Here is an 11,758-nt window from a genome sequence, read left to right on the forward strand (position 1 = left end):
TGTTATTTGTACATGATGTAGAAATGTATTGCTGTTATGTAAAGTATGTGAAACTTTGTTATTGTTGTTCATTGTGATATTTTTGCTATGACACAGTAAAGTACATTGTTTGTTATAATGTTTTCCATACACAATGTGCAATTTGTTTTATATTGGTTATTACATTTGAAGTGATTCTATTGGTTGGTAGTGCCTACTGTATTATATTTGTATACAAAAAGTGCTATATTGTATGTTGTAAATTGTATGTATGACTTTTTGGAATTTAGAATTATTATTGTTACAAATATAAGAGTTGTTTCTCTTTTTTGTTTAGTCTTTTTGTATCTATATTTATTTTTTGTAGAATAATTAAATCCGCAAGATATTTATTTTTTGTCACCTATATGTTCTTTTCGTTGTCCTAAACGTTTTGCGTTGGCACTCGGAATTTTATTGATTCATGTAATGGGCATTTTTATTTGTTTTAGTAATATTGTTAGAAATTACTCATTTATTTTGTGTTTTGTTAATCAATATTGACATTGTTATTAGTCTTTATGTGTTATATTTCTAATAAACCATTGTTGCATCAAATAATATATATTTTGTCTCATTTTGTTCAATTGTTGAAAAAAAATCGAAATTTTATAATTCCCCAAAAATCTGAAGAAATTTCCGCAGGGTATGGGTTATTATTCAGAAATGATTTGCTTATGCAATAGCGATGCCGTAGGAAAAAACACCAATGCCTCATTACATTTTTAGGCGGAGGGACGGGGATTCTTAAACTTGCATGTAAATGTATTATGACACTGCCAACTCCACCCCGACACCTGTTTTGCATCTTTGCGACTATGTGGACAGTTTGAGAGACTTCTGTAAATTTCACCATTATAATTAGTACTGGTTGCTTATATGTTGTTAAGAAAAAAATGTTGAATATCAAATTTGAAATAAATGCAATTTCTAAGTGATTGATGATTCCCATTATCATTTTGGAATAAAGTACGATATTATTGCACCCATAACTAAGGCAACCAAATTGCCCCAAACAACTTTATTGCTACTAGGAATCTTTTCTTTCTATCAATACACCAACGTATGCGGTACAAAAACTTAGTTTAACTTTCTCATTGCAATTTTACTTTGTAAAATCTATATAATCAACATACGCTTTTTTATAATGACAACTTTTACTCTCGACTCTTTAATGTTGGAAAATAATTACACCCACATAAAATGTTAATTAACTCTTAAATACACGGCTAGTTCCAAGATAAACATGCCTCTTTTCTATTTTAATTGTACAAATGGGTTTAGGGAGAATGGTTGAAGGGTCATTTATCGATCTAAACTATTTGTTAAGAATTGTGTTCTCTAGTTGTGCGTCAATAAACTGGGACTGACCACGCAGTGGGCGCCTTTGACCTAATTGTTTAATTGACGTATGCTCTTACTGCTGTGGGCGACACGGAGCGGTATATTAGATAGAAGACGGTTCAACACAAAGTCATAAGTCTTCTGTTCCTAACCTTACTCCTAGGTAAGTACATAACATTTCTCTTAATATACATATGCATTTTTTATGTTATTTTTTTTTCTCTCGGAATATTACTACTTTATGATTCATTTATAAATTTATAACAGAGGTTATAAATATACCTGTACAAAGCACACATGAGTTTCAACTCTCATCTCATGAATTCCAATATTCATATTCTCCGTCTGTCTTTCATTGCCTCAGACATGCGTTAACATTTCTATAAATAAGACATCAACAGACAACATATGGATAAGAAAGCCAACTAAAATACAGATGGATGAAAAAAATGAAAAACACCACACACATTTCTCACTTGGAGAAGTATCTATTTGGTGTACGTTTGATGAAGTAAGGACATACAAGAGAACGAGAAATAGAAATGTCGAGAAGTAAAGACTTTATATGTTAGTACACAAGTAAAGAGGCAGGTTTACCTGCCTGTTAACAATAGGTACATTCACGTAGAAATCATATATATACTGAAACGTGTGCAAGTTCCTTTATCTGTTGGGGGGGAAAAAAGAACAAAAAGGTGGACAGCATTTACTGATTTGAAGAGTTGAAAGTAAAGACTAAAGACTTTAGACACATATTTAAAACAATATATAGTACAAAAAAATATTAGGATTTTAACTAAAGAATAAACTCATTCTTTATAGATGTTATGTAAGGATTGTAATATGACTTGATCCATGATGATGATGATAATGATGAGATGTATCAAGAACATTGTTTGATTTCTTAATTATACATTTTGGAATAACCGAAATACATGCGCCCCCTGCTGACTTTCACATTTTCTCCCGGTGACTGCTTATTGCCACGTTTGCTTTTTCTCAACGAAACGAAAAGCGACATTTGCTTTCGCTTAACGGCAACACAAAAGTGCCGTTTTAAATTTGTTCTACGGCGCTTTGTTTCTTTTTCATGTTTCACGGATCGGTTAAAACGCCATTTTATTTTACAAAACGGCGCAGTTTCGCAGCGACAAAACGAAAAAAAAACGCCATTCTATTTTGTTCATATAGCTCTTTTGCTGCTGTGCATAACATAGGTCCTTGTTAAGTATTTAATCAGAATCGGTAAATGAAGGCTCTGTAATCACATAAAAAATACAGAATGAAAACAGTATGCCATTTCTTGCATGATTAACCCGTCTTTTTAGAAGAAAGTCCTTTTAAAATAATTCATTCACAAGCCATCTTCCAACCTGGTCTTTAGTTAAAATCTATTCTCGACGTTTGAATGATTTATTTTGAGCTAGCCCGTATTGACTCTGGAAGCGAATCAACATTGTTCATAAGAACGTCATGTTACAGAAATAATCATTTTCTTTTTCAAAATTTGAAGTTATCGTCTTCGAACATTAACATGTCAATAACAAAAATTAATTAGTAAAAGAGAAACAAAACCGTCGAATAAACTCAAAATCGACGACAACAGGGGAAATATATAAGTAAAACACTGATTTATACAGAGACATTTGTCTGCAAGGGGAATAAGACGCCTCGGAAGAGTAAGTCTGCAACAGCCACAGTGTAAATAGATGTAAAAATATAGTTGGGTCACGCCTTCAGTGTAAGAACTAAAGTAGTGTAAATGTACATGTTACGCTAAGGAACGTTATCAAACAGGTCGAAATTCATACTGAACAAGGGAACAGAATAATTCCGAATAAGATAAACAATGTTTGTGCTCCTTGTCAACTGCATCCACTGATATCGTCGTGTGTTGCTACGTTTTTCTGGTATAAATTCGATACCGTTCCAGGAAATATTGGTGTTCCGAGCAATCCCGTGGACATCAAATCGACTGTAACATGTTGATACCGTAGGACGGAAAATGATTACGAGAGACAAATAAAAATTGTAACGTTTAACATACAACTTAATAGTAGGCCGGCTCTATTGGATGTACCCAACCATGCACAATTGGTTGTAGTGTGTCTGTATTATAAGAGTGTATATAACATGCTGTATAATGATTGAATCCGAAATATGTGGCTGTAACCAGACAACTTTATATGATAACCGAATAAGATACACCAGATATAGAAGTTGTCTAGCATTCTGTGTGTTCTTTAACATTTAACTAGGTACAAAATTACAAAACGTCCTTCATATCAAAGTACAGACCTAGTACCGAGATTTGTTTTGCCTTAAGGATCTCGGAAAAAAGTACCCTAAAATAATGGTCACTAGTAATAGTCTTGTTTCTTTCATTTCAGATCTGAAACTATTTCTCCGGGTACAATGCTGTCGCACAAGTTGTCACTCGTAGTCCTTGCATGGCTAAGTGTTTCCTTCGTTGTCGTGAACTCGAACCAACGCTCCAATGATGAATGTGTATCTATTACAGCAAGCGTCCACGATGAATGGTGCGATATGAACTGCCATCACAATCCGCGATATTGCCCAACTAACTTGTGTAAATGTTCTCCCGTCTCTACCACACCACCCCCCGCCACAGCTCCAAATCTACCTAAAGGTCGTAAATGTGTAGCTGTTTCTCAAAGCACCGTTGACTCGTGGTGTGAACTAAACTGCAAAAACGATCCAACATTTTGTCCAGGATATTTGTGTAAATGTACTGATATACCCACTACCACAACTACACCTACCACTACCACTACCACTACTACAACTACAACAACTACACCTTCCACTACTACAAACCCTACCACCACCTTAGAAACGTAAGTGTGCATACAGCCTGACAAAATAATGTATCATGGATATCGTCTTCGTTTGCTCTTTCGAAATTTGACTATATTCGGACTCGTTATGCGTGTGTGAACACGGATGGAGCCTTCTCCATCACATAAATGTGGCCCACCTGCTATGTTGCCGTGACAGTGTGTCAAAAGCTCACTTCTATAATAATTCGTACAGATGTAATAATATTATTTCAGGGCTGCAACGATATAAAGTGTGACGTTATATCGCGATATTTTGAAAACGGTAAGATCCACAATATTTTTGGGAGGTCACGATACACATACGATGTATTCCGGATTTTGACGTTTCTTAATTTAGTCTACTCATATCCGTCACATGGCGAGTGAGAGCTCCATCTGGGCATTCAAGTCGAAAGATGTGAATTGTGTGAAACGTTAAAGTCACGCCCTTTTTTTACCAAGTATATTTCCTGTTGTAATATTGATAATAATAATGATATTTATTCAGGTAAAAGGCAAACATTACACGAATAAATCATTGTGCATAAATATATATATATATTACCACCGATGATATTTTTGCCTTTACAAATTTGCAACATATCTTTTCTCTTTGCTACTACAGTAAATATATGTATCGTGATACGTATCGTACCGTGACCACAGTATCGTGATACGCATCGTATCGTCATGATTATGTATCGTTGCAGCCCTAAATATTAACATCAAAAAGCATTTTCCGTTTTCCGTTTCCGTATTTTGCTTTCTACAACTAATTTATTCAAATAAACCTAGGATGAGAAAAAACCCCAGGACAATATACACAGGATTAAACTTCAAATGCTCATATAGCACTTACTACGAAATCAGGAGAATGTTAAAATCACTAACAAGAAATTTTCATTCTAAATTGTGCTGTTTTCGACGTCAACATCTGAAGTGTTTTTGATGTGGTAGATACACTGTTATGTACTGGGTGGGTATTTTAAGTCTCATGATCAAGGTGTACTTCGAATCAACAAAAGTGATAAATAACCTCATTAAGATATACGGTCAAGCTAACTGTTGTCAAATAAAGAGAATGATCATTTTGTAACTCGCTGTCAATGGTACAACCTTTCCATGTAGTCGATAATGGGATATGGTCATACTCTCGTTTCAGAGGCGTGAACTTTCTGTGTGTCATTTGCAGACAAAACACTAGATAATTCAGTCGTAGTTTTTCTTACATATCCTGACCAGTCTTTTACTTAGGTTTTTGTATAAATGTAGTGTTAATGGACTATTATGTATACCATGGCTATGAAGCACGGTGGGTTAGAACTAAATGTCCAGGGTTCGAATATTTCTAAATGAATAAAACAACTATTGTACATACGTTTCCAGCGTAGCCGAAATCGACATCGATTTTATGGACAACTCGTACACATTTTACACTTTTGTGAGCATACGATTCATTGGTCATTTGTCTGATGAAGGTGACAGTGTACATATCGTACTAGCCATCGCAACGTCACATAGAAAATTGTATTGGTTGTGTAAAAAAAACCAAAAAAAAAACAATAATCAACAGAGCTAAATGCTCAGGGTTAGAGTCTAGCTCAGTTGGTCAAAGCGAAATGCCCAGTGTTTGTGTCTAGCTCAGTTGGTCATGGCGAATTGTCCAGGGTTCGAGTCTAGCTCAGTTGGTCAAAGCGAAATGTCCAGGGTTCGAGTCTAGCTCAGTTGGTCAGAGCGAATTGTACAGGGTACGAGTCTAGCTCAGTTGGTCAAAGCGAAATGTCCAGGGTTCGTGTCTAGCTTAGTTGGTCATGGCGAATTATCCAGGGTTCCAGTCTTGCTCAGTTGGTCAAAGCGAAATGTCCAGGGTTCGAGTCTAGCTCAGTTGGTCAGAGCGAATTGTACAGGGTACGAGTCTAGCTTAGTTGGTCAGAGCGAAATGTTCAGGATTCGAGACTTGGTCTGAAACCATTGTAATTTTACACTGAAAACATTGTTGCGGATTGTTTCATATCTTATTTATGATATTCTTTTTTTCACCTCATATGGTTATCTTTTCAGATTTGGATTTTCACTGAAAAATACTACGACAGAGGTGGGAGATATAAGCGACCTGCTTGTCAATTGAAGCCGTATGATTGCTTGAAACATCAAATCATCTAGCAAACAAGATGTGCAAGCTTCAACCACCACCTCCACCACCACCACCACCACCACCACCACCACCACACCATTGACACAATATTTAGAAACTTTCTGATATTTTCAAATATATGTTAAAATTATAGATAATGAAATAAGGCGATATATCAGGTCGCTGACAAAATTGAATGTTTTTAAAAATACTACTGACCTATCCCTGAATACATACAATCTATCTTGTTTTACAAGAGACTCAAAGGACTTGCTTAAAGTTTAAAATATTTCGTTTACCTATGACTTGTAAGCGGACTTGCTTAAAGTTTAAAATATTTCGTTTACGTATGACTTGTTAGTGGACTTGCTTAAAGTTTAAAATAGTTCGTTTACGTATGACTTGTTAGTGGACTTGCTTAAAGTTTAAAATAATTCGTTTTGTATGACTTGTAAGCGGACTTGCTTAAAGTTTAAAATATTTCGTTTTCGTATGACTTGTTAGTGGACTTGCTTAAAAGTTAAAATATTTCGTTTTCGTATGACTTGTAAGCGGACTCCTGGCTAGTAGTATAATGAAGCCCAAGTACATAATTATAGCTATTTTTATTTATTTTTAATTTAAAAAATTGATACAATTCATAAGAAAAAAAGGAAATACAGCAAAATGTCCCCCCTATTTGCCTTACGGGCTTGGTGATATATGTTTCAAGTGATAATTGATTATTGCTGATAGGTGAGACATCGGCTACAAATTTGTTTGATTTTTGTGAATGTTAAATGTTTTTAAAAATGAGAATTGAAATTTCTATCGGTTTTTTTTCATGCCAGGAAAAGCAAGTCGCGCTTTCCCAAGTGTAATTGTGTGCTGTTTGTGTTTAACGAATAAAAAAACCTGAAGTGCAATATTTTCAGCCTTATAAATTATCTTCTCGTAACGATTGCGATAACGTTTAGCTTTTAAATCTAGTTTATACATAGTTCAAATTGAATTTAAACACTCTATTATAAGTGTTTACCTTAAGAGAGGTCATGTGCTGTGGTGTGTTAGTTCTGTCGAGACCGCTCACAACAGGCGAAACAAAAGTGCCTAAGTTCACGATATGATGACACTGTAACGGATCAATAAGGTCATAGAGGTTCACAGATGTAAGTGTGCGAAGAGGCAAACAATTGTTAAAAACAGTAAACACTGAAACGATTATGATTTAAAACGTTGCAATAGGTTCAGCAGGTGATATTTGATTTATTTAATGTTCCCTGCGAAGAGGACATGGAACAAAATCATGCTTCTAATTGAGTTGTATATTTAATTCTTTATTTCGTTAACGAGGAATACATAGAGTCCGGAGGCTACTAGATGCTTTCCTAGATGCCTGACTAATTAAGTTGTTAATTTAATTCTTCATTTCTTTAACGAGGAATGCATACAGTCCGGAGGCTACCAGATGCTTTGCTCAGATGCTTTCCTAGATGCCTGACTAATTGAGTTGTTAATTTAATTCTTCATTTCTTTAACGAGGAATACATACAGTCCGGAGGCTACTAGATGCTTTGCTCTGATGCTTTCCTACATGCTTGACTAATTTAGTTGTTAATTTAATTCTTTATTTCTTTAACGAGAAATACACACAGGCCGGAGGCTACCAGATGCTTTCCTCAGATGCTTTCCTAGATGCCTGACTAATTGAGTTGTTAATTTAATTCTTTATTTCTTTAACGAGGAATACATACAATTCGGAGGCTACCAGATGATTGCTCTGATGCTTACCTAGATGCCTGACTAATTGAGTTGTTAATTCAATTCTTTATTTCGTTAACGAGGAATACATACAGTCCGGAGGCTACTAGATGCTTTCCTCAGATGCTTTCCTAGATGCCTGACTAATTGAGTTGTTAATTTAATTCTTTATTTCTTTAACGAGGAATACATACAGTCCGGAGGCTACTAGATGCTTTCCTCAGATGCTTTCCTTGATGCCTGACTAATTGAGTTGTTAATTTAATTCTTTATTTCTTTAACGAGAAATATATACAGTCCGGAGGCTACCAGATGCTTTGCTCAGATGCTTGACTTATTTAGTTGTTACAAGTAGCATCAGATGACCAGATAGTTCAGTACAGTAGTACTTAAAGAAACCTCAAAAAAGGAAGAAAGTATTCTACGTTTACGCTTTTGATATTAAATTCCATCCCTGCACCCTTGGACTAGGTTTCGACCGCATTGTATTCCATGTATGTGTCACCTCTAGGATGACTTGTCTGGAAATTATAACGTTATCCTGTATCCATACAATTTTAGAGTTATGCTTTAATAAACGGTCAAATGAAATGCACGTTATCATAACGGTAAACTTGACGTGATTCTATATCGTAGTATATCTTTGGCAATTATCTAAAATGTTTATACAGGTTTTTTATCAGCCTTTCGATATGCCAGTTGTTTAAAAGTCTGAATCACATATTTAACTGCAAGCCTTTTTATTCTGACCTGACATGATCCGAGGGCAAAGAGTATAAATGTAATATCGAATGGAAACCGTTGGATCTATAGGGTCATACAAAAAGTCCTGCATTTGGATAAATCAGGTCAATGCATTCCACGAAAGATATGGACAAAAAGAAGAAATGATGTCATAGACATTAGTTTACAATAATTACAAGTTCCATCAACTTATAATAAAAAATACTGTTGTTAATCCAGGTAGGTCTTTAATGTCGGTGGAATATATTACTCTATGATATGCATGGCTAACCACTTATAACCTTGCGTTAACTGAGACCGAAGATACATGTATTGTAGATGGCTTAACTGTACAGAACTGTCCCGATGGGCAGATGACACGTGATCAGTCAACCTTGATACGGTCAGGTGTCAATTAATTCTAGTCATACCGGTGTAATTGATAATGACTCATTACCAAAGTGCACCTAAAACGTTGTGCACCTTGACGCTTTTGCTGACTTTCTTAAAGAAACAAATAACTCGCTCCGTTCCAATTTTCGAAATGAACGACGTGGCGTAATTTCCGATTTGCAAATACATGTGTGTTGTACTGTAGATTTGTTAGCTGGAGGAAATAAACAGAACAACTTCTGATGGTTTTCATAACAACCACGTATGACAATGTTCACGTGAAATACAGCAAACGTCTTCTGAGAGCATGATATGAGGAGCGTAACTTATGGCTACGAATGAATCGACAATATCAATTGACAGCCTATAAACCTCACCAAGTCTAATTACATGTTAAACACTGCATTGGAACTACGGGCTCAAATGGCTTCTCCAAGGAACAATTATAACGTTTCCGTTTTGTTAAGTGTAAAATTTGTTATTGACGTTTTTCGTAGCATACTTTATAAGACATGGAACTGATACTACCAAGGATGCAACCGAAATACAGTTTGTTTAAAACTTACGTTTTAGATAACTTTACTTTCAAAACAAGAATAATACCAAATATGCTTAGGTGTCCATAGCTTTCATTGCTAGATCATCCAGTTGATACTAAGATTGGATTTGAATTTCAAATCAAAGTGAACGTTTTTACTGGTTGTAGACTAAGATTAGTGCGTTTCATTCAATAATATCTGCAAAATAATGATTAACAACACCTTTTACCCCCCCCCCTTTTTCTGTTATCAAATAACAGCCTCATGGTTGTAGGAACATTGAAAATGCAACAAATCGTATATTTTATTATTTTCCCGTCAACTTACATATATATATTTCACAAATAGGCAGAATATAGATAGTCCTTTACGAGTGAGAAGCACGAGTGAAAATATCCGTATATTTTTCCATGTAAAACCATTAAATTTCCTATTCATTTCATTTGTTTATCTAACCAGACGAGAACATTGCTACATCAACAAGGTGTTTGAATTAGTAGCGTAATATTTGACGCCAAGCTTAAATTACGTCATGATTGACAACAAGGCTTTGCTACATTCTGAATGGGCTACCTCGATTAAGTCTTCCGTTCTCTCATTTTAAGGTAGGATTTGCTCCCAAAAGTGTTATCAGTTACGTATGTTCATAACATATAATACACAACCAACACTTATATTACCATCGATTTGTCTAACTGAACAAAAAAATATGGCTCTGAATGCAGTTAAAAGAAAATACCATTTTTGATTGATCAATATAAATTAGATACTAGACCTCATGTGAATATTTTATATTTTGTACATCTTACCTGAAGTTACGATATTAGTTTGTATCACAAAACAAATTTCTGATATTTAACTGACACAAATGCAGTAGATATATATTCACTCTTATGGCAGAGTATACCGACATTTACCTTCATGTTTTGCACCAGTGAAAAATAGAAGTATCCTGCCATACTCATGATATATATATACTAGTATATATATGCCATTCTACAGGTAACCATTAAACACTTTTGCGTATTTGTATCTACTTTATTTAATTATTTTTTTAATGACACTAACATTTTTGAAGTAGAATTATATGTGTTTATTACCTTTTGTTTTACCCTAGTTCGACAAGAGTAGCTAAAAATAAAGACGTACACTGAATAAACGGGATTGATTTATGGTAATGGCTGTGTTTCATTTACTTGTCTGGCTACATAACTACAACTTCCTAAACATATCTTAAGTTTATCCTAGCGACGTGCTCGCATAATGCGTTCTACTGGCACATTTATATGTTCATTTTATGCTGACACCCTCCTCAATAGATAATTTTCCGACGTCATAAAATGTTCCAGAATAAGAATACTATGAACGAGATCCTGCGTCCGATTGTTAAATTCAAGGTCAATGTCACCGTTAGTATTGCTGACTTTAAGATGTCTAAAAATGTAAACTTTATTTATCACAACAATTATGAAATAAGTTATTACAACTTACATTAGTCTTTCTTGTTGGCCCGGTTGTAATCGCACAGTTTGTTTTTTAAACGAGAGAAAACCGGAGTACTTGGAGAAAAAACAGCGTGATCGGGCAGGTGTTCCCTTATCTTTTTTCGTTCAAGCGAGGAATCGACCCCGGTCGCATTGACGAAAGTCGAGTGCATTATCCACTGCGCCAAACGACCTCCCTCGGGCCTGTTAGCTAAAAATATACCAACGGACATATAATTCGAATTTCAATAATATACAATTCAAAATAAAAACAAAAAGTATAATTTCTCCAGGATGCCATTGAATACAATTTCATCCACATGTCTATCGTCATGTTTAATGCACGAAGGTTGCTCAAATAAAATCACGGCGCCAGCAGTAAAAATGATAACGATGTCATTGACCTTGACTTTTGTACTCTGAAACACGACCTCGTCTTAGGTATTATCAAACTTATAGTATTCAGGTCTGTGAGGAGGCTTAACATATTCCATAATCTCTTTTTTTTTTATTTTAACCCCCTTTTTATTTTAATTATCTACA

At 34.9% G+C, this 11,758-nt stretch overlaps 1 protein-coding gene across 1 annotated transcript; it reads left to right on the forward strand.

Moving 5' to 3' along the window:
• Positions 1-1,482: 1,482 nt before the first annotated feature.
• LOC110455841 (integumentary mucin C.1-like) lies at positions 1,483-7,241 on the forward strand. The gene is made up of 3 exons (XM_021506247.1): positions 1,483-1,525; positions 3,753-4,220; positions 6,264-7,241. The coding sequence occupies exons 2-3, from the start codon at positions 3,778-3,780 to the stop codon at positions 6,328-6,330; spliced, it is 510 nt and encodes a 169-aa protein (XP_021361922.1). The 5' UTR covers positions 1,483-1,525; positions 3,753-3,777; the 3' UTR covers positions 6,331-7,241.
• The last annotated feature ends 4,517 nt before the right edge of the window (positions 7,242-11,758 follow it).

Source organism: Mizuhopecten yessoensis, unplaced genomic scaffold, assembly GCF_002113885.1.
Source record: "Mizuhopecten yessoensis strain PY_sf001 unplaced genomic scaffold, ASM211388v2 scaffold8387, whole genome shotgun sequence".
Lineage (NCBI taxonomy): Eukaryota > Metazoa > Mollusca > Bivalvia > Pectinida > Pectinidae > Mizuhopecten > Mizuhopecten yessoensis.